Below are 23,932 nucleotides of genomic sequence, written 5' to 3' on the forward strand. Positions count from 1 at the left end.
AATTATCTTGAAATCACACATTTATTCTCGTAATTTTTGAGTTTTTCCCTCAACATTTCCATCTCAATCCTGTCCTTAAACTTAAAATAAATTATGAGAATAATATATATATTTTTTATCAGTACCTTATTCGGTACTGATAAAAATGTGGTCATCTCTCTGATGTTTTCCTGCGCTCCCTCACATTCGTATGGCGGTTAGCGGAGGATTGTCATGCAGGCGGACGTGCCTGCAGACGAGCAACAGATCCGAGCGCATGCGCACTTCATTGTTTTGACTGAAAATGCCGTCGGTTTCGAAAACGGCGGCCAATGCGTCTCCTCAAACCGAGAAACCTACCCACTATACGTGAGTAACGCTGCTGCAAACTATTAGGAAATTTCATTGTTGTCAAAAATGCCAGCTGCGCATGCACCTTTGTGTGTTTGCACGTCTGCTATTCCTCAACTCTCGGGTGTGCGTTAAAAACATGGTGCTTTTCCTGGCTTTGTGACTGCCTTACGTTACATGGCAAACAACGACTGCTAACAACACCAGCGCCGAGGCAAGGAAAAACGGACGCCCACATTTTCTTTGCTGCCGAATACTCCGTTGTCGGGTCGTTTACATGTGTTTCCTGGTTTGGAACCCTGTATTAACATTACGAATACTTATTGGTTTGCTAAATGATTAGCCAGGAACTCGCTCACCGCTCTGCTTGTAAATAGCTCGGCCTTATTTCAAGTTCCTTCTTTCTACGCACAGTTATAAACGTACGCTCAGATGTTGTGAAAAGCTCTTACGTGGGAAAGAATGCGTACTTCGCGCTTGGAATAGGGCAGCCAACGTTAGCGACCTAAAAAAAAAATACTCAATAGTAGTAAAGCCACGGCACGACCAGCCGAGCACGACGCATCGCCGTGCTTTTACTTTTGCTTTTATCCAATCGTTGGTCGCCGGAATGCCCAATTTAGGCTCGTCTCACGACGCTACTTTTGTTTTTGTTTGGCTCCTCTCGCTGTTGCAGATACTTGAAGGAGTTCAGGACGGAGCAGTGCCCGTTGTTCCTCCAGCACAAGTGTACGCAACACAGACCCTTCACTTGCTTTCACTGGCATTTTCTAAACCAGCGACGAAGGCGACCCATCCGAAGAAGAGACGGGACCTTCAACTACAGCCCCGACGTGTACTGCACGAAATACGACGAGACCACAGGCATCTGCCCCGATGGAGACGAGTAAGTCCCCGTTACAGTAAAGTGTGAGGCGCATGTTTAGAACAACAGTCCTTGTCTCATGACTTCCTAAATAAATAAAATGTATAAATTAATTTGTTGTCATTCTGGGGCCAACCCCTCTATATCACTTCAAAGAATGAGTTATCAACGTTTTCAGTACGGTTGGATGTCTAATCAAACTATTTATTCTGAAATAGCATTATCTATCTATCTATCTATCTATCTATCTATCTATCTATCTATCTATCTATCTATCTATCTATCTATCTATCTATCTATCTATATATATATATATATATATATATATATATATATATATATATATATATATATATATATAAGTAGGTTGAAAGTGAAGAAAGCTACAGCTTTTTAAAAGCTGAAATTCTGTTATGTATCCTTAAAGTTTAAAACATTGAAATCTGTGTGTGTGTGTGTGTGTGTGGGGGGGGGGGTGCAAAGTCACATGTATGCACCTTAAAAAACAATAAAAATTGATTTTGTCATTGAACTTTCAACACATTTTATTTCATAAATGCATTTAGAGGATACATTTTTTTTGTTGTTGTAATTTTTAGTCAGTCAAAATCCACACTGGAATACAATATTTTGCCATTAAAAACAGTGCTAGAGAACATTCTGCCTTTAAACAAAACTTTCTCATTGTTTTTTAAATGGAAAGTTAACGTTCCACTCTTAAATTTAGATAAAAAAATATTAAAAATGTATATGGAATCAGGATTCTTTGAGGTCTAATTAACCATGGGCTTATAAATCAGCAGATACTTGCAAACTTTAACAGACTAGTTGGATGTTTTTTATTTTTCATTATTATTAAATGTACTCCTCGGTAAATCATTTGCATTGTATACAATGTATACAAATTGTATGCAATATTTACAATGACATCCAATGTTTTCTGTAATCATTGCACAATAGCAAATAAAAGGCTGTTTTTAAGAGGGTTGTCCCAGCCAGGAGCGTAATCACCAGTCACTGATTGTGACATACCTGCTTTTACCATAACCTAAGTTCCTGTTGGGTTTTTGCAAATGAAAGGACAAAGCTGATGCTTTTCTAGTGGTTGCTAATATGCAAGTGGTAAATTGAAACAACGTATCATAATAATAGAAAAAAAGTTCTCATAACCTATTACAAGCTATTTCAGTCAAATACTGTAATTTCATAGCACTATAAATATTCATCAGCAGGGGCATATTTTGATTGCTTTGGCTTGCAGGGAAAAAACACTAATAATAATTACAAATGGCTTTATTTTAACACATTTTTGCATTTTAAATTTTCCTGGGGCTAAAGTGTGTGACTGTAGATCGCCGTAGATTAGATTATCTTCAAATTACTTGGAAGATACTTGGAATATATGAACTGAGAGATGATTAATTTGTTTTAAAATTCTTTAGGAAGATCAAGTGGTGTTTGCCAGACCTGAATTTTGAAGGTCTTCCATAGGTGGTTTCAGGCATTCAGGTACATAGCCCAAGTGAAACGCCCATACACGGTTTTTCAGATAAACAGACCTTATCTTAGAGCTAAATACAAAAAAAAAAACTAAGTGCAATAAAAACAATAAATACCCACAAAAATGTAACCAACGTTAAAGGTGCTTTGGTGTCATGGCAGGCAAATTAAACATTTAATATGATGTCACTTCTGTCTGCTGATGTTCAACATCATAACGATAAAATCTTGAGTAATGTGGGGGAAAAAAGTCTTTCACTCCTGACTAACTCCATCAAACCTCCTTTTTCTTGAAAGCTCTTTACTTTCTCACTCTCAAATCAGTGACTAGAAGGTACATTAAGCATTGATATTTGAACAGCTAAAACTTAAAAAAACACACCAGTTCGACTATTTAGAGCTGTTTTTGCTCTGATCTATAGCAGCTTTCCTACATATATTTTCTGTATTCAACAACATTGTACGCAAAATGAGGAGTGTGAATTTCTCCTTCATGTTGCATGATTTATTTTCTTTTTTCTGGTTGCTGCTTGGTTGACCAGCTGACTTCTATTCTAACTATCATTTACTGCAATTTTTGTTTTGACTATAAACAAAAGGTGATAAAAGTTGATCAAAAGTACCAGTTCTACAATATTATATTTACAATATATATAGTAATTTTAGCAAATGGCTATAGCCATTTACTAAAACGGAAGAAATCATTTGCTGGAGATTTTATTTAAGGGTGTACAGATTTAGAAATTGATGCTGACAGTGTCTCGTCAATGAAGGCAGCTTTTGGTCCGTGATAGCTAATTGAGAATAACGAATCAGGTAACTAAATGCGTAATCATTTTCTAGACTAATAAAACATTTACACTATACTGCAATCCTTGCAGTTTCTCCTCTGTAATAAAAGCTATTTTTGTATGACCTTGTGTGTTGCTATAGCAACTCTAGCTCAAGAAAGGAAAATTTGGTTTATTCAAGAGGCTTACTGGTCATACATTTCTCAAAGCCTAAAGGTCCTATCTGGAAAATGGTCTGCAGCTGGAATTGTTTTCTTGCTTTTATGGAGACGTGTCATATATGTGCTCTATTTCAATAAATGGTTTTGGGCACTTCTTAATTATCGTGACAAATTATGCTTCTTTTTTTTTAAAGTTGCAGGCTAATTTTTTGCACTACATGTGTGGTTGTGAAAACTTAAAACCTGCTCTATTTCAAATCAAATTGTTCTTATGAATATATTTTCATGTTTTTAAATTGAATTAAATAAATGCATTTTCTGTGCACTTTTCCTCTTAGCTGCCCGTATCTACACCGTACCACCGGTGACACAGAGCGCAAGTACCATCTACGATATTACAAGACTGGTACTTGTATCCATGAGACAGACGCTCGGGGGCATTGTGTGAAGAATGGCCTCCACTGTGCTTTTGCTCACGGGCCACATGATCTCCGACCTCCGGTTTATGATATCAGGTGACGTGGAAAGAAAACGGTGACCTTTTCTCATGTCTGCTATAATTTGGGCTCAGAGCTTGATAGTGCAACAAAAACAACATATAGACCTTTTAAGAGTGAGGGCAAGGGGCAAAAAAAAAAAAAAAAAAATGAAGCAAATGATTTTTGAGGAAAAATGTAATTTTTTTTAACATAGCTGGTTCTCTCAGTTTACTTTTGTAGGTGTTTTTTTTTTTTTTTTTTCATGAGAAATAAGAGTGAATTCAATGTATTTTTTCTTTTTGTTCACACACAGAGAGATACAAGCACAAGAGGCTCTCCAGAATGGTCAGTTGGGATCTGGGGAAGGAATCCCTGACCTGCAGCCTGGTGTTCTGGCCAGCCAAGCTATGATTGAGAAAACTCTGACTGAGGATCCCCGGTGGAAAGGTGATTGATTATCCCCCCCACCTAAATGGAGAAAAGTTACATTCAAACCACACTTTAGTTGTAAAGGATCAAAGGTGTTGCAACACATGACTTTAAAACTTGATTTTTCTCATTTCGTAGATACCAACTTTGTGTTAGCCAATTATAAAACAGATCAGTGTACCAAGCCGCCAAGACTATGCAGACAGGGCTACGCGTGTCCCCACTACCACAACAGTAGAGATCGAAGGCGAAATCCAAGGAAGTTCAAGTACAGGTGAGCTGCTGTTTAGCCCCAATAAAAAGATGATGGCGTGTCTCTATGTCAGCATGTTACAGTTTCCTCACTCTGTGCGTGCAGGTCAACTCCTTGCCCTAACGTGAAGCATGGTGACGAATGGGGCGAGCCGTCAAAGTGCGACAGTGGAGACAGTTGCCAGTATTGTCATTCTCGTACCGAACAGCAGTTTCACCCAGAGGTGAGTGACATGTGTCTAGTTATTTTTAAAGAAACGCTCGAAAAAATTGTAATGTCATTAAAAAAATATTAGTGAAGCACTTTAAATTCCAAAGATTTTAAGTTTAAATTGTTCCAGGAATAGCTCTTAAACCGAGCTTTGAGATTTTTGTCTCGTCTAATCAAAGCTGCAATAGTTTTGCATCATGTTAACGTGTTTTATTTTTGTTTTGTTTTTTTCCATTCCAGATCTACAAATCCACCAAATGCAATGACAAACGACAAACCGGCTATTGTCCACGGGGACCATTTTGTGCATTTGCACATGTAGAAAGTAAGTATAATTTTTGTAAAATACAAATGTTATTGTTATTTGAACATAGGACTACTTAACCTTCTAATTTGTAAAACCAGCCACTACACTGCAAAAACGAAACTAAAAATAAGTAAAATTTTCTTGAAATTAATGTATTTGTCCTTGATTTGAGCACGTAAATAAGATGATTTGCCAATGGAATGACATTTTTGCATTTAAAATAGGAATAACTCATCTCCATCATCTTATTTAGAGGGCAGAATGTCTAATTATCTTATTTTAGGGGTCAAAATACTCATTCCACTGGCAGATCATCAAGGACAAACACACTCATTTCAAGAAAATTTGAATTTCTTTTAGTTCCGTTTTTGCAGTGTATACATTGGCTGGCAGCAAGTTTTCAAAACACCCCAAGGTTTTAATAAGAAGTTACAGGTTTAAAACCATCCACATTTTCCTCACATCATTCCTTTGGATTCAATTCCTGTTAACGCCATTACAGAGAAAGCAGCGGAGAGACAAGAGATTGTTTTTATGACTATAAAGTTTAGATTAATACAGTTTGGCCCAAACCAAGGTGTCGAAACTAACCTCTGTGCATCTCTTATGTTAAAGGAAACTGCTTTAGAACTACAGTTAGAAAGCTGTCAACCTTTAACTTAAAGCACTTGATTTATTTTCAATATATAATTTACATTTTTGTTAAAAATGTGATATAGGGATGTTTAAATGGGACTTATACAAAATCCACTGTTTTAGCCTTTAAAGGGGCAATGACAACACATTTCATTTGTCTGTGGTTATGAGGGTATAATGTGGTTTGTGCATTGATAAGGCAGTGTGAATGTCAACTGAATCTTTGTGAATCTTTTCAGGAATTCCTTCCACAGAGGAGACCATGAACTCATTGCTGTCAGCAATCCATTCGAGTTCGCAGTCCCAGCTGGGCTCTCAGCAGTTTTCTGAGTGTCCAATCGCCGAGTGGAACAGCGGAGCGAACTCTAGCACCAATATGACCAGTAGCAACGGACAAGTAGGGCATGTATGTTCTCTCTGTTTTTGGTCCTATGATTGCAACATTACCTGAGCCAAGTTTTCAGCACTTGTCTTCATTTATGTTTATTATAGATACAATTTTATTTTTTTATTTTTTTTACATTTCATTGTTTTTGAGTTCTGTCCATCTTGATAGATTTTTATTCATCATCAACTTGTCTATCTGCAATAGCAGTTTTGATCTCATTTGTGATTTTTGTATTTATGTATTTATTTTTTTTCATCATTTTGTTGAAGTTGTGGTGTGCTCATTCTCAGGTTTCATGTTTTTTTTTTTTTTTTTTGTAACTCCACTATAACCCCAAGCTCAGCAAACCACAGTTTGTTATCCCCAGTGGGACCCATCTGCATACCAATACCCCTAATACTTTTATGTTTTAGCCCAATATTGAGTGTTTTTGAATTCTAATCAAAGACGTAATTGCTGGTGATATTTCTGTGGAAGCTGAAAGGTCCTGGTTTCATTATCAAATAATCCACTTTCTCATTTAGGTAAGAATGCAAGCAACAGAAAAAACAACTGTGTTAATAATATGTAATCTAACTTATGATACAAACTGAAGGAAGCCATGATAAAGACCTAATGTTACTATTGAACCTGTTGCTACAGTATAACAATGTCCCTTCATGACCACTTTATATGTGAACCACATTCATTGCTGCAGAAGTTTGCTGCTTTTTGTGTCTCTTGTTCATTTGTAGATTAAGAGCAAGGGACACATGGATCACAAATTAATGGACCAAGAAAAGCAGGTCGGTATCGCTATGAGTTTCCATATTTTGTTAAGACCGTTTTATTTAAGAACCCGATAATAACAGCTCTGCTTTCTGTGCTTGACTTGTAGACACAAAACACTGTATTCTCTGTGGGGAACCCCTTGGCATCCAGCTTTACCTCCAGCATAACATCCAGCTTGGCCTCTAGTATTGGCTCAGATAGCTCTTCACCCACCACCTTATCAACAATGAATGCGAAAGCTACTCCATTCTATCCAGGAAGCAACACAGTGGAGTCTGTCATAGGTAAGTGTGTATATAAAAAAAAAAAGAGAGAGAAGGTTTACTGTTTTTTTTGTTGTGAAATACCAAATCAGATTTATCTTGTTTCCCATCAGGGTCAGCGCTGGACCTCAAGTTCAGTGACATTAACGTAGCCTCTCTTGAAAAAGAATTAGAGGAGCAAGAGGGCAGCTTAGGACTGACGAGTAAGGCGCGTCTATATCAGCAATCTGTCTGTTCTTGGACCAGTGGCTACAAATCCTCTGCTTGTTTGTCCCCCCCTCCAGGTCACAGGGTGCTTGGTGGATCTGCTCCTGTCAACATTCCAGGGTCTCTGGCGCGTTCGTCCTCGTTTAATTCCTCATCTTCACTCTCCACCTCCCCGCTAAGCTCCCTCTCCCAGTCCCTGTCACAGTCTCTGCTTTCTGGGACGGTTTCCCAGCAAAATCAGCCTTCAAACATACTCGCCAAGCAAGAGCATGGCTTACTGGGAACACCCACCTCTTCCTCCCAGAATTCTCTGGGTAAGCCGGGTGCATGAGATATTCTGTCTCGAGTGAACTTGAGAGCATCTGATTACATTAGAAACTTTAGTAGGTTGCAAAAGCTTTCTTGAATAATAAAACTTAACCCCCTTTTTGCTCTGTGCACTTAGGCTTAAATGGAGGGGCAAGTAACATCTGGGACTTTGTAAGTGGCAGCTTTTCCCCAAGTCCATCGCCGGTTTTTAGCACCCTATCCTCCACAACCAGCAGTGCAGACGTGGCACGTCTTTTTAGAGAGTTGGATGAAGCCAAGAGGAAGATCAAGCAATGGGAGGAGGCCTGGCATCAGGTTAAACAAGTAAGCGTTGTCAATGATCTTTTATCGGATTATTTTGCTCTCAAACCAAACACTAGCGATGGGTTGATGAGGCGTCAAGAAACGTTTCGACACATTACCAAACTGTATTGATACTGTGTCACTGAATACTGACACCTGCTGGACCTTAAAAATCCCTACAGGCAACCTGGTTGACAAAGTTAACTGACACTGATTTGATGACCAAGTATACACAATACAATTTAAATCATTGTATGTTGCATTGTATTATTTTATATTTTCAATTGAATCAAACATATATTTGATTTTTTTTTTTTAGATATAGTCAATAAGTAATGTCAACTTGTATCATAATATAATAACCTCTAAGTAAACATGTTGAGAACGAGGATGCTTGTGGACTGGCTTTTTTATTTATTTATTTTCTTTTACAAATTCTTTGCTGCCATGTCCTTTCAATCTGTTCTGAAATCGGAAATGCTGAGTATGACAAAGGGAGGATGAACTACTCAGAGTAGCAGCTTTCTATTTAGGGTAGATCAGCCGTTTTTTTTTTCAGAAACGACGCTCAGAACAAAGGCGCATAGCGCAACCCGCCCAACCATAAAGGCGTCTGCCTAACCCATCCATCAGTGGTGCGGTCCGATCAGCACCTGGCGCTCACAGAGCGAGACTGTGGTACAACACCATCACACCAGAGATGCAAACTGGTTAAAAATTAACCATTATTAACCGTTATTTTGTTTACAGTTCAGCTTGGATTTTCTTTACTGCGCAGCATAGCTTTGCTGTGCGCGCTGCTGTGCGCGAATGCACAAGCGTGCAGCTTAGAGGGAACAGAAACAGTTTGGCACGTCAGTCAGTTCGAAACAGTTCCTGTATCGGTCACGTGACTTTCCCGTGTCGATACGCGCATCGACACGGGTTTTGCTCTATGAGCTCGACACATGCGCCGACGCATCGGTGTTGCCGGACCCATCACTACCAAACGCCTACCTTTTTGTTTGCAGGCCTGCGAAGCTTGTCAGAAGGATGCTCTGGAAGCAAAGGAACAAGCGAAGGCCGCCGAGGCAGAGCGGCAGCTGGCAGAGCAGAAATGGGAAGAAACCGAGCGCAAGCTGAAGGAGCTCCAGGGGGACTTTGATATGCTTTGCCGTACCCCCGGAACGCCGCTTCTACGTAGCTACGGGGAGCTGGAGCAGCTCCCCTTGTCAAAGCTTCACTCCATTCAGAGTCAGCTACGTAATGACCTAGACCTTATAGATGGGGTAAGAAAGCCTAGATCTCACACATTTCATTAGCAGCAGCCGCACTGTTTTTTTTTTTTTAAAACCGGTTTATCCAGTCTGTCATCACGCATGCTTCTTTTAAAAGTCTGCATGAGTTGTAATTTCCCAGGTTGCAGCTGATCCCAGTTCTTTTCTTCCCCCAACAGGTAATATATCAGCTTCAGTCAAAGAAATGTATAGTTTGCCAAAAGCATGATCGTTGCGTTGTGCTGCAACCTTGCCAACATTATGTACTATGTAAGACCTGTGCGCCTAGTAAAACAGAATGTCCTTATTGTAGAACAAAAATATTAAAGTGGTGATGTACAGTAACTCAAGGTACTATTTAAAGAATTAGCCCTTTGGAAAACTACTAATAGATAACACATTTTCTAAACAAATTTTCTTGTAGTGGTTGAATTATATTAGAGTGAAATTATGTTTGACTGACAAAGCCAATAGTATTATAACTAAGGTCACATATATAGAATTAATTTGTTTCTGCTCATGTTATTTCCATGTTACATTAGTTCCCAGTTTGCACTTAGATTAAAATGACAATTTGCCCATAATTTATATCTATCACAACTAAGACACTTTTAAGCTGAACGTCTTTTCTCCAGATGCTTACATTTTGGCTAATTTGCGAAATTTTGATGATTCTTAAAACAGATAAAAGTCCAATTATCAATCACAAACCCGACAGACATTACAGCAAATGCCCAGTCGAGGTTGAAACACTTTAACTAGTAAACACGGTGAAGTCTTCTCGCTCTAATCAGTGTGGGTTTCTGTTAGGGGGAATTAATTTTTTTTTTTTTTCACCATTTTCTGGCAGCATTCTCATCTCTGGAAGAACTTGAAGTTGCCTGGAACTAAATATTTGAAGCAATTGTAACTCAAGCTTCTCAGTGAATATCTTCGAAACCAGTATAAAGCTAAGTTAAGTGTTTAGTTAGTTTGGTGCATTGTTGTAATCAGAATTACTGCAGTGAATATTTTATAAAAAACAAAAACCTACTACTTAACGGTGACCTTTACACACAAACTAACATGGGTTTTTAGCATAAAATGGGGCAAAACACAAATGAGGAACATGTGTAAATAAAGAAAGCATTTCACATTACATCTACAGCTTATCCTCCAATAATGACAAGTATTTGATTTGAATTTTAAAATAAAGCATTTTGGTAAGAATATTCTGCACTTAATAAAAAACACACATTTAGTGGTGTTTTAGTACTATATTTAAATATGCAGTTAAAGAGAGTAAAAGGGTTCCTCTTCAATTGAAACTGTTTTTAACCATTTCTTTTATATGCGACCAGTCAAACATGATTTTTGACCAAGTTTTGAAAGAAGTTTGATTTCTTATTAAGAGCACTTTGTTAACCTGGGACTTAATTAATGGGTATATAGTAATTTGCTTTAAGCTGTTTCGTAGGTATTTTGTTGTCTCGTTTTAGATTTATACTTTGTTTTTCTACATAAGCTAATGTCTGAAGCTTCTGTGTGTACTGTGAAACATTTGAATATTCCTTGTTTCATATTGTTAAAAATCACAGCATGGTTCTGCATATTAAGATTTCATAGAAAAAGTGCTTAATAGTTTCTACTGTAGTTAGATTTATAAAGTTTTAATCAATTAAGTGCAAATTCAAAACTGCATTGTAGGCATAACCAGCAGCTGTAATATCAGTAAGGCACATGCTACATGTTAAAGGCTGTTTTTCAATCAGTAAAGTTTGTTATGTAGAAATAATAAAAAAAAATATTCATTAGAGAAGCATGTATTGTACTTGGTATAAGCCTAAAGTGGTGATATTTTTGGTTTTTGTAGGAATCTAGCCTCCTGACTTTGTCTAGAACATATCGGCCTCTGACTCTAAAGTGCCTTGCCTTAGTTGAAAAGGTTGTGTGTAGAATCAAAGCAAACACAGGTAGTTAAAGCTTGTGCACAGGTTTATGCGTGTTTAACTTTGCAAAAGTATCAACATGTGTATGACTACATGTGTATAAGAGTATATTCCATTATTTTTGGCCAAATTCCAGTAAGTATTTGTGCAGAAAGCAGAGGGGTAGGGGGGGGGGGATAACATTTCGAACTTAAACTGTCAGTGCCTGCGTCCTGACCCTTAAAAAAAAATAAAGCCTCCATGCTCTCCTCCAAGTTAACCAGCCAGCAGCTCATTCCTTGGTTGTGGTGCTCTTTTGGTGCAGCTTCACTCTTTGAAATTAGGTATTACAATTTTTACATTTGGGAGTATGCAAACTTAGGACACATTGAATTTGTACAGAAATGCTTTTTTTTTTTTTTTTTTTTTTTTTTGTGAGTAGTTGTTTTTCTGAAAGATTTCTGCAGTAAATGAAGTTTGATCATGAGATGGGTTTTGCATAGGATTTGTGCTTCAGTTCCTCTAACTGAGAAGACCTTCTACTGTGTAAAAAAAAAAAAGAGGAAAAGAAATAAGGCAAAAACCTTTTATTCTTGCTTTAAATTAAGTAGAAAATCATGTATCTGAAAGTAAACTTTTTTGCTACTTACGAATATGGGATAATGCATTGTTTACATTCTCACAAATGACAATTAAGCAACTCAGAGGAAAAATGTCATAAACTTTACTGCGTTTGAGCATTTGTATGATCATATTGCAGCATATAGGGCAGGCTAAACACTTCTGGTATTGCATGTTATGCGATATGGCTACCACCTACAATTAAAGTACTAAAAAATGTCTGCACTGTGTCACACTGCCAGGATATTTGTATTGACTTCTAATAAGGCTTAAATACTTCTGCAAGCTTCGCTGCTGCTGGAAAGGGTATTAATGTAGTTTCTTCTGATACAGTTAGATGTTTGAATGTTGTACATCCACTCAGATTTCAATTATAAAAGTCTTTAATGCATCTTAATCTTTTGATTGATTCATTCGTAAATCCATTTGCAACGTTTTTTAGTACTTTTGTAATTCACATAAAACAATGTCATTGAGCTGTACTACTTATAGATTGTTGCTTTTTTTTTTCTTTACTGTAATTGATAAAAAAAATTCTCATATTTCATTAGGCTTTGTCATCTTCTGTATACTTGATACAGTGGTGTACAGTGCAGCTAATTCACAGAATCCTTTGGTCTGTTTTGTTTTTGTCTGTAAAGCCAACGATGCTAAAGATGTCTTGTGTGAAAAATGTCAAAAATGAACCAAAGTGGTGTTTTTAGTAGCTGTCCAAATGGCGTGCACTGTAAAGAGAAAAATCAAGCCTTGAACAGAATTTCAAGGACGCTCTAGCTTCGGCCAGATTGGCTGTTTTCTAAATCATAGTTGAAAGCACAAAGGTTATTTGGATGAAACGTTTCAGAGCAGCTGAAATTCTGTTTTTGGATGGATTTTTGTTTCAATGTTTATTCAGTAAGGTGTAAATTCTCTAGGAGTCGGTAACGCGGCTCGTTTTGCTTCGATGTCTAATGGACTCTGTTTTATTTTTTGTTTTACCAAAGACTTAGGTTGGTTTCTTACATCTCCCAAACCCCCTACTGCTCTTCTTCACTTCTGTAGGAAGTCTAAATTGGTTGAATTAAAGAGGTAATTCACCTAGTACCTTAATAGATAAAATTCTTTGTTTTGTTTTTTTAGCTAAAGTCATGAGTTTATACACAGATGTTCCAAAATGCATGAGTCTAATCCTAGCAAAATGTTTGTTTTTATGGCAGAGTTTCCCTCTACTGGCCGACTTTAAGTGCAGATTCAGTGTCAGTTTAGTTGTTGTCAGTAGAAAATCATGATTCAGTGAAGACATGTCTTGGTAAATTATCTTTTGTGCTTCTGAAGTGGCCATATAAGCTCTATAAAATCTCTTTTGACTTTGCTTTATCTAAATAGTTATGAAATCAGCAGGTTTGCTTTTTGATTGTTATGGCAGGCCTACAGTGACTGTAAGGTGCTTCCTTTGTGAATTCATATGTTTTATTATTTGTTTAACGGATGCTCAAATTAAGTTTATTTGTTTTCTTTCCCAGGACAGAAAATGATTGTGAAGCATCAATGACAGATACAGACAAAAATTTAACTCATTTGCTTTTGGCAGTTTGCCATGTGTGTTAAATCTTTCAAGAAATCCACTTGGCCTATTTAAAATTTTTGTTAAAAAAGAAATGAAAAAAATACAGATAAATAGGTGCTCATTTGGTTTTTGCGGCTTTCATGTCAGCGTCCCCCCCCCTTATTTTATCTCTTAACGGACCAATTAATTTCATATAAATCTGTGCCTTTAATAATTACATATTGTTGATTGACTGACTTAAGAGGAAATGCATCTTTAATCAGAATCAAAATTTTAGTGCCTTACAGTAATTTTTGAGGACCACAATGCGGTTCCTGACGGTCCTGAGCATTTAGGCCATGTGAGCTGAAAGGAAAATTGCAAAGCTAATGAGACTCGTTTCCGCAGTCTGACCAAATAAAACAAAATATTTCATCATCTTTGCCAATCTTTGTCTGTATTTGCCATACAGGATCTGAAACCTGAAATATATAACCACTGAATTTACCTGAATTATTTGTTCTGAATGAGGTATTTGACACAGAAATGTCTTTTTATTTTTGTGGTAATGAAAAGCACCAAATAGGAAGACTTGTAAATGAATATTAATACATGTAACATGATGCTCTGCTCTACGTTGGAATAGTTTGATCTGTGTTCCTTTGTTACTTGCGGTGTCTTTTTTTTTGTTTTTTTTTTTTTGTTTTTTACTACTTAACCTTTATGAAAATGGAGCCAGAAGATTTATGCAATCTTGTACATTTATGAGTGTGATGTATGAAGCTGTTCAAATTAAGCAAAACTATTAGTAGGAAGTCAAATTAATCTAAACATGGAACCAACTGGTTTATGTACTTTAGAAATTTGCGACATGGTATTTTAATATCAAAGCCAAGAAATAATGAATGTATTCTAAATTAGATATTCAGCTAATAGACTAGGGATTATGAAGCGCAATTAATTGATTATGATGTAGCATTTAGCTGTGAACTGCTATTCAATAAAATATATTAGAACTTTAAAAATGCAACTTTTCAAGTTTCTATTTGTCAGAATAAAATAATTTAAAGAAATGTGCTTTTTTAAAAGGTTACCTTGGGAATTTTAACAGAGAATGTGTTAAATCTAAGAAAACCGCATCTCATGTCAGTGGGTTTAGTCATTATTTATAGATTATAATATGTCCCGTCTTTGTGACAAGCTGTATGAATATGTAGGAAAATCTATTCTGATAACTGTAGAAATGATTCTGTTTGTATATCGATATATATTTTTTTGTGTTGTGAACACAAAAGCAGGTCCAAGTTTTAGAATGCTAGATTTTTTTTTTCTACATTGAAGATTGTGTTTCACAGTTACTGTAGTGTTTTATTAGTTTGTTAACACATGTTAATTTGTTACACTACAGTTATGCAATGGTTTACAGAGTTCACAAATTATTTTTATCATCTTGAGAATTAAAATAATTTTTCATCCGAATGGTGTGAATATTTTTGTCCTGAGAAGTTTCCAGTTCAGAAGTCAAGAAATTGCCACAAAATAAAACAAAAATGGTTCGAGGCTAAATATTTATTGGTGAACAGTGGCTTGAATAATATATATATATATAGTGTACAGAAATATATATTAAATATATAAATCCATAAAAATATTTGGTTATCCAGTGTTTTTAGAGGAGAGAAAGTGAAAGGGGTGTTTCAAAAATCCTTATATGTAAAAATAATATTTTGTGTTGCTCTATTAGCGAGATCTCCTCAGACCAGACATCCAAAAGGAATCATGCTGACGGTCATAAATAAAATAAAATAAAATTGTAATGAGTATAAAAGCCTAAAAAGATTGATTTGTTATCTCAAACTTAAAACTGAATTCACTATTGTATTGGGTATATATGACTAGCCTCTCTGTAAATCCTATTGTGACATAATGTTTTTAACACATTGTTTAAGAAATTATCTAAAACCCACAATGCCTTGGAAAAAAAAAAGAAAGCCTTGTGTTATGGAAACAAGATCAGTAATAATCAGAAATCTAAACCTACTGCAAAACTTTGCAGCCAGCAACTTAAAAGCCTCTTCCATTACCTAGCTCTCCCACTGGATGGTACTGAGGCAATATCTGTTTTTTGTCCTCTGCGCATTTTCTAGGTTGCACATTCTGGCCGCCACAAGGTGGCAGCCTGCCCTCAGCAGCTGCTCCAGCTGGGAGGCCTCGCTGTGGTGGAGCATTTAAGGGCCCCTCTGGTCGTCTGCCAGAGGGCTCTAGATATCATGGACCCTGGTACTAATAAACAAGCAAACAGATCATTTGTGTATTGAGTTTACAAAGGTCACCTCGAACAGAATCGTATTTCAACATGACTTCCAGGAGAGTGTTTGCCAAAAGCCTATAAATATTTAATTTAAAGATGCCTGCAGCTGTTAGACGCTTTGGTTATAAAAATGGAGTTGTAATGTCTTAACTGAGCAATATGCATGATTTTGTAGAGCACTAAACGTATATTATCTCTCCATCAAACGATCTGTAAATCTTCCAGTTTGGATTAAAAGCCAAAGAGTGGCCAAGCCTCCACTTACTTGATCCCAATATTGACACAGCTGACAGACTGTTCTGGGCTCTATTCACTCTGCTGCTTTGTTTGCGTTCCATCGAGGCCAGAGGGGTCTGGGGACAAAGTGTCTGATAAAACCAACAAAAACTATTTTATTTAGTCAAAAGTACATCCAAGCACTCCAAACAGTGCATCATTGAAGTCTTGTCACTAATAGAGCTGGTCCCAGTACTGCAGATCCCTTTAGGGGAAACATGCCTTTACATATTTAAACAACTGTTTGTTGATAAGACACTGATCCTATTAAAAAAAAACAGCAATATAGACAACAGCCATAGTGTCTAATATAAAGTTGGAAAGCTGATACCAGGTGCTGTAAGTAGGTGGTACCCTAACAGGTCGGCCAGAGGGGTGAGTCTTCAAAGGCCCACCATGTCCAGCAGTCTCTTTACTGCATTCAGAGATCCAAAGAACAGGTAGGGTACATATATTTCCCGTCAGGCCTGAAGAAGCAAACTTTAATTCAGGTTCGTCTTCTGTAAGCTGACCATTTTTAGGCCATTCTGCTGGAGCTCATGTTTTATTTCCGCTAGTGTCTGATTCGAGACTGCTGGCTCGATCAGGCAAACGGTAAAGGACACCTGTCTAGGTGGAAAGGTTCTTGCTTTACGGTGTCTTTAAATGAACAGCCCTTTAAGAGCAAAAGAAAAAAAAAAATAGATATTTGTCACTAAAATTGTACATTCCAGTGAAATGTGTCTTCGGCATTTAACCCATTGCTTAAGGAGCAGTGGGGCTAGGTTTGTGTACAAACGTGATTAATGCTGATTCTGAGTCAAAGAAGACAGAAGCTTGTCTGAGAATGACCTCTTGTGTTGGTGAGAATCTGAAAGTTTGAGGACTTCATTAAGGAGAAAGCATCTTTCCCTCTCACAGCGCACATGAGAGCTGATGATGACACACTCTGCTGTGGTAAAACTGTTCCCCCATCTCGTAGGGACTCCACCACTGGGCCTGGAGGCGACTCAACTCAGATAGCCACCTCAGACCAAGCAGCGTGAATTTAAAATGGGTTGGAAGCATACTTGCTAGCTTTACACTGCAAAAAGGGAGTAAAATATTCTTAAAATTTGTCTATTTTTCCTTGATTTGAGCAGCTAAATAAGACTATCTGCCAATGGAATGCAAATTTCTACCCCTAAGATAAGATAATTAGACATCCTGCACTTGAAATAAGATGATGGAGATGAATTGTTCTTATTTTAAGTGCAAAAATATTATTCTATTGGCAAATAGTCCAATTTATCAGCTTAAATCAATGAAAAATACAATATTTTCAAGAGGATTTTACCTACTTTTAGTTCCCTTTTTGCAGTGTATATGCTTATCTTTCAATATATAACATAAGTACAACAAGACATACAACAGGGCCATGCAGATGATCATAGCATCAGATGATTCTCTTCGTCAACACTACACTTCCTTTTAGATGCAGGTTCTGAATAAATTCATTAAAATCAGAATTCTAGCTACTGCCCCATTGGTTTTGGAGTTATTGCTGCGAAGGATTGTGAAAAGATCACAACAGGGGACCTTCACCAACCTCACTTACTGTCTGAACTGCTTCCTTCCAGACAAATGGTACCACAAAATCTACATTCTGTGCCGAGCTGGTTAAATGCTGGATCAAAATAGCCACCTGGTCAATGTCAAGACTGAGATGGACTTTTCTTGAGATGAGATGGATGGATTTCTAGTGCGCTTTGCCAAAGTTGTGGAACATGTTTTTGCTGCATGGCACATTGTGGAAATGTAACGTTGGCTCTACATAAGCACCATCAGGCCTGGACTGGAAACGACCCTGAAGCTCTTAGGCTTTGAACTTCTTAAGTATTGCTGAAACAATTTAATGGAGAAATCTAATCTGCGGAGCAAACAAAGCAAATTTTCAAATCCCATAACCCGTAATATATACGTATATTACAAGTTTAAAAGTAAAATCCATCCATCCATCAATTTTCTAACACGTCTATCCCGTGTGGGGTCACGAGGGGCGCTGGTGCCTATCTCCAGCTGTCAATGGGCGAGAGGCTGGGTATAACCTGGACAGGTCGCCAGTCCATCGCAGTAAAAGTAAAATATTTATGCAAAAGATCAAATAAATTTTAAGACCTAATTGCAGAGTAAGGTTGTGTTGCAGCATTTTTTTTTTGTAGAAGTAATAGCACCAGACAGTGAGAGGGTAGATCAGCCAATGCAATGAAACAGACTTTTTCTAATTCTATTATCTGAAAGTACAGTTATGTAGGGAAAATCAAAAATTTCTGATTATAAAATAATTAGATAAATAAGAGTCACAGTATAGCTATTAATGCTATTGTAATAATGGAAAGCTGGAAACAGTCCCACAATTGATCAGAGGGCTCAGGCAGTTCATTTCTTTTTCGTATTCCTGAGATTTTAGTGACCAGACATCCCCCTTAACAAACCTTTTTTATTACCACACCAGTTGACTTTATGTATAGTCAGGTAAAATCAGTGCAATTTTGGAAAACGCTGCAGTAAAAAAGGCAATGGTCGATCAGCCTGAGCTTGGAGGAAGAAAAAAAAAAATCAAAAGAATCGATAAGGATAGAGTAATGATGTGGGTCAAAAAATGGGTCACGTAGCCTACGACTCTAAAAGAATTATTTTAAAGATTTGACACGGAGGATTTCATTTGATACCTGGAAGAAGGTGCATAGTTCAGCTCTTATTATTTTGTCCTTATTTCTTTTAAAAACCTCAAATAGATGTTCTGGCTATACAACCGAGCTTGACCAGAGCTGTGCATGAAAAAGAAAACTGTTTACATTGTTAAGTGTTTTTTTTTTTTCATCCCATATTTTGACAGCAGACCTGTCAGCAGACAGCAGATCTGCCCTTTCTGCTTCAAGTCTTCCTGACAACCACGAACGCGGCTCCCTGTGGATTTGACTGGTCAGCTGAGGACAGTGGAGGAGTTTGGGTTCTTGAATTCTGCCCTGCAGAGGGTTGATAGAAGTAGACTCGGCCGGGTTAAGCAGCTGTTCTGCGAAGGGCTCTGAGGTTTGTTAGACAACACTCCTGTGAGCAACGTGCCAAGCTTTAGACGTATCGCTTAGCTCCGTTTAACACAGGCGGAAATAACGGGGGGGGAAGGGGGGCACGTGGACCCCCCAGTTCGAAGAAAAAAAGATTGCTACCTCCATAAATCATTGCAGGAACGTGAAACTTTAAACAATTTAAAAATAAAACGCACAACAGAAAATCTGCCATTCATCCAGGCGACACCATACGTTTATACATTACCCTCCACTGATGTTAATACAGTGGTTTGGTACCATTGCACTGCGTCATCTGCCGAGCTGCTTGCCCAGTAAACAACCTGTAAGGGGGCCAGCAGGGGGCTTGTGATGTCCTTCAGACGCTTCAACACCATATACCGCAAGGATTTCATGAGCACAGATGTCAGGGTGACCGGCCTGCAGTCACTTAACCCCGTGATGGCGTTTTTTCTCGGTGACCGGGACGAAGCTGAAAGATTTCATGGCCATGCTCTGGTTTACATGTGAGCTCGCTGTTTGGTTCCTGGTAGTCACTAACAGATTCAGCAGGGTGGTTAATAGATTTGTTCACGATAAGCTAAATAAACAAGGATCAAACGTGCATCTCTGCTGTGTCGGTTCTTTAATAGAGCCGCCCTGAGAAGCTGTTTGAATTTTTCTGGACTGCAGAGCAGATGACTGTTTTTCTCCACCCACAAATTTTGTGAGTCATGGCGGGTGCATGCAAACCCAACGGAGTGAGGGTGCTTGTCTTTCTCTTCCTCGCCTGTATTATGAGCACATGTGCCAGGGTATAGCTTTCCATTTCTGTCTATTTCTTGCATTTCTTTTTGTATGATGCACTATGATGTGAGTACCTTCCCTGTGAACAGAGATACCTGTGCAAACTGAACTAAAACAAAATGAATCAAGGAGTGAAAAATGTATCTAATGCAGCCAATAATTACCTGTCTTTCATTTGGGATGTGGAATGCTCTTTAGGATTATGTTTCTTGAAAGGTGGTGTTTTCTCCTCAGGAATATGTTTGCCAGGCAACTCTGGCTCAGATGAAGGATTTATAGATATTTATTTATCACAAGAGCAGGTCACCTTAAGTCAATATAAAAAGTTGGATGTTTCTGGTGACCCAGCTGCAACCGTTCTTTCATCTGTTTTAAAGATTTTCTTTTTCTGCAAAATACTTTATTTTCAACAAGAAGTTAAAAATAAAGTCAGGATATTCCTCGTATCAACTCTCACATTTTAGGTTTCTTTGTGGCTTTGATAAAGAATGTTTTTCACAAAAAACATAAATTCTTTCCACAATACCCATATGTGACTGGCTGTTGCCGGCATCTAACACAAACAATGGAAATTATTAACTAATTCAAGTTGACCCAATGCAAATTAGTGGAGCTGCATGCAATTGACATCGTTGTGTCACTTCATGCAGCACTGCAATTGCAAAGCACTGCTTGGTTTGTTATATTTAGTAGCCGATTATATTTCAGGTACTGATTGTAATGGAAATATTGTGTTGATGAAGGAGATAGAAAGTAGTCTCGGATTTGGATTAAGCATCGATATGATAAACATAAAATGTTTTCCTAATATCATACAGCTCTGCAAATCTCCATTAAATGCACTTTCATACAGCCAGCCATATTTAATAGTTATTTTTTCTTATAGCTAAAAGGGCTGTAAAGTGGTTTAAAATCACTCACCCACATTTGATTTCACAGTTTTAGCAGAGATATTCATTTGTCATTTTCAGATGGGCATCATCTAAACCCACAGGCCAAGTCTCTTATGAATGGATCAAATGTGTAAGTCAACAAAAAAGGCTGCTTTACAACGCATACCATATTTACATATTCTTATTTGTGTTTAGTGATGTGATGCCACTTTCCTAATTATACATAAAAATGTATTTCACAAAACATTTACAATCTTGAGTGCATCATTGACAATAAATTCTGAATAAAAAATGCTTTTCACTTTTCACTAGGATTTAGTTTTTGGCAGATAAATTGTATGACGTCTTAAAACCGTACTGATCAACATCTTCCAAATTTAACAGGGTGAAAAATTAACCACAAATTAAGGATTAATGTGTCTGAAGACCTCATTATTCCAACTTCTGTTTTGGGCAAATGCTTACATCATAGGCTACCTGTATTAATTTACAATGACACTAATATATTTTACAGTGTTTGATAACATTTACTTTAAACATTAAAATGCACATAGTCACATTAAGAGTCCTTGTCTCTTGTTTACTTTTATTAACTCTATGTTTTGCCTAAACTGTCTGACAAAGTTTGCCTTTATATGACAAAAGTGTTGTTAAATTATTCTATTTTAAAACTAGGGACTTCCAACTAAAATCTGTGAACATAGTTACTATAAGATGCGTAGTTATAATCTAAATCAGTTCAAATTTGGCCAAGGATATTTGGGATATTATTTTCTGGGGAGGCAAAAAGGAGCTTTCCCACTTTTTTTAATTAACAATCAAAAACCAAAGATAAAAAGTGCACAATTGGTCACACTAAAATATTTTATTAAATATCTTCAGCAAATTTGTCTCCACATAAGTTGCAAAACTTACAATCGTTACAGTTATTTCAGATAATGATATAAACTGAACAGAGACAGAGAATTTACTTTGTAAAACAAACATTGCTTGGGTGCCTTAGAAGTGTGTTTTTGTATGTGTGTGTGTGTGTGGTTATATCCTGTTGTTTTTTCAATAAAAGTCTTTCAAAGATATAATGTGAACCAGAAACACATTGGCAGCTATTGTGTGTTAATCAACAAGTCTGAGCGTCCTCAGCAGCTTCGGAAGTGCTCGCTGTCCACATCCCGTAGGTCCTGACCAGCTGCCTGTGGTGGACTGGTGCATGTAATGTTGTTGTATATGGTGATCGTGCTGTCAGGTTCTTCGCCCTCCGCGTGGGTCTCCACTTGCCGAGGGATGACTTGTGGTTTCAGCAAGCTGTAGTTTCTGAGTGGGAGTGTGGTGCAGTCACATTTCCACTGGTTTCCAGACAGCAGGAGTTTCTCCATGTTCTCGGAGAAATTGGTGACTATGCTTGTCAAGGCATTGGCTCGCAGGTCCAGGTAGCGCAGCCGTGGAAGCACCTGCTTTGTTCCATTCTGCAAAAACTGACGACACTCGTTATTGGACAAGAGAAGGTACTCCAGATTACTAAGGCCAGAGAAAGTGTGATCTGTGAGAACCTCCATCTTGTTGAAGCTTAAGTCTAGAGCTAGGAGTCCTACCAGATCCTCAAAACTCTTATCTTCCACCACAGTGATGTTGTTCTGCTGAAGGAAAAGCCTCCGTAAACCAGAGAGGCCACTGAAAGCTAGAGCTGTGATCTTTGTAAGGCAGCCTCGGTCCAGATGTAGGCTGTGAAGCTTTGGCAGACTTTTGAACATTTGGTCAGGCAGACTTTTAAAGCAACTTCCAGATAGGTTGATGACAGCCACGTGAGACAGGCCACTGAACGTTCCCATTTGTGCCTCTTGCACTTGATTGTAATCTAGTTCCAGAACCTCCAGATGGCCAAGTCCTTCGAAGATCCTCTCCCCTAGAGCTCGAATTTTGTTGTAACTCAGTCTTAGTTCTTCCAAGTACTGCAGGGTGCGGAAAGTCCTTGGCCTTAAGCCGGTGATGGAGTTGTTGGAAAGGCGCAACACATGAAGACTGAACAGGCCTAAGAATGTGTCTTCATGCAATAAAGTCAGTCTGTTGTTTCTCATGTCCAGCCACCTGAGCGACTTTAGACCTATAAAAGCCCTGGGCATCACACTCCCAATCTGATTCTGGGCCAGGTAAAGCTTTTGCAGTTTAATGAGTTTAACAAACACATTCGCTTTGATAACCTTGAGGTAATTTCCTGTCAGATCCAGCTCTTTAAGCTCGTTAAGATTCTGGAATAGCTGCGGCTGCAAGTAAGCGAGTCGGTTCCCAGCCAGGTTCAGCTCTCGCAAACCTGTCAGGTCATGGAAAACGGTCTCTGGCAAGACTGTAAGTGAGTTCCATCCCAGATTGAGAAACCACATGTGCGACAGCCCAGAAAACAGTCTCTCATCAATGCGACTGAGCTGATTGTTGTGCAGACTAAGCGAAGCAAGGTTAGGTGTGTTCTGGAAGATTGAACTTGGCAACCCACGGAGGCGGTTTCGCTCAAGGTGCATGTGTGCTAGGGACCTGAGGCCTCTGAAAGCCTGAGGATCAAGGGTCGACAGCTGGCCACTCTGTAGATTCAAAAAGTCCAGATTGGTTAGATCCCTAAAAGACGCCGCTGGGAGGGAAGTAAACAAGTTTCCATCTAGCCAGAGATAATGAGTGGACAGCGGTATGTCAGCTGGTATTTGAGTTAAGTTCCTTGCACTGCAGTAGACGTTGAGCTCCAAGCTGTATTCATCGTGCAGACAGTTGCAGCCTTTTGCACAGGGAACCGGATCCTGGGCCACCTTCTCCCCGGCTGTGTCTGGGTCTGGCAACACAGCGGATGCTCCCAGTACCAACACCACCAGAATTATAATGGTTTGCATTCCAGCTATGGACAGAGGATTAATATCAAATCAAAAGTTAACCGTGGAAAAAACGTGGTTAAAATCGGTTTCATCTTAAATTTGAATTCAGTAAAATAATTGTCTTGCTAAAACGTCTAATTTGTCCTGCTTACCTTCAGTTGCTGTGGCCTCAATTTAAAGTGGACAGGCTGTGAAACACGGAATGACTGGTGCTTGTGCAATTGTTTGTATGCTGAATGGAAAGAATGCCAAGCCC

At 38.1% G+C, this 23,932-nt stretch overlaps 2 protein-coding genes across 2 annotated transcripts; one reads left to right on the plus strand and one right to left on the minus strand.

Annotated features, from left to right (window-relative positions):
- The first annotated feature begins 232 nt into the window (after positions 1–232).
- On the plus strand, positions 233–14,990 carry unkl (unk like zinc finger). Its single transcript, XM_012878583.3, has 15 exons — positions 233–348; positions 1,007–1,216; positions 3,986–4,162; positions 4,440–4,573; positions 4,694–4,829; positions 4,914–5,031; positions 5,259–5,343; positions 6,201–6,367; positions 7,084–7,134; positions 7,227–7,404; positions 7,497–7,586; positions 7,668–7,904; positions 8,036–8,223; positions 9,213–9,470; positions 9,638–14,990. The coding sequence occupies exons 1-15, from the start codon at positions 284–286 to the stop codon at positions 9,791–9,793; spliced, it is 2,250 nt and encodes a 749-aa protein (XP_012734037.1). The 5' UTR covers positions 233–283; the 3' UTR covers positions 9,794–14,990.
- A 6,680-nt stretch (positions 14,991–21,670) lies between these two features.
- igfals (insulin-like growth factor binding protein, acid labile subunit) lies at positions 21,671–23,932 on the minus strand. The gene is made up of 2 exons (XM_012878625.3): positions 23,829–23,932; positions 21,671–23,699 (listed from the first exon to the last, which is right to left on the minus strand). The coding sequence occupies exon 2, from the start codon at positions 23,692–23,694 to the stop codon at positions 21,961–21,963; it is 1,734 nt and encodes a 577-aa protein (XP_012734079.2). The 5' UTR covers positions 23,695–23,699; positions 23,829–23,932; the 3' UTR covers positions 21,671–21,960.

This window comes from Fundulus heteroclitus, chromosome 16 (genome assembly GCF_011125445.2).
Source record: "Fundulus heteroclitus isolate FHET01 chromosome 16, MU-UCD_Fhet_4.1, whole genome shotgun sequence".
Taxonomy (NCBI): Eukaryota; Metazoa; Chordata; class Actinopteri; order Cyprinodontiformes; family Fundulidae; genus Fundulus; species Fundulus heteroclitus.

Excerpts from the sequence above, each read along its gene's own strand:
- igfals (XM_012878625.3), bottom strand. The coding sequence starts at position 23,694 with ATGCAAACCATTATAATTCTGGTGGTGTTGGTACTGGGAGCATCCGCT.
- unkl (XM_012878583.3), top strand. The coding sequence starts at position 284 with ATGCCGTCGGTTTCGAAAACGGCGGCCAATGCGTCTCCTCAAACCGAG. Across the intron at positions 5,032-5,258 it reads AACAGCAGTTTCACCCAGAG|ATCTACAAATCCACCAAATG; the intron begins GTGAGTGACATG and ends TTTCCATTCCAG. Across the intron at positions 8,224-9,212 it reads CCTGGCATCAGGTTAAACAA|GCCTGCGAAGCTTGTCAGAA; the intron begins GTAAGCGTTGTC and ends TTTTGTTTGCAG.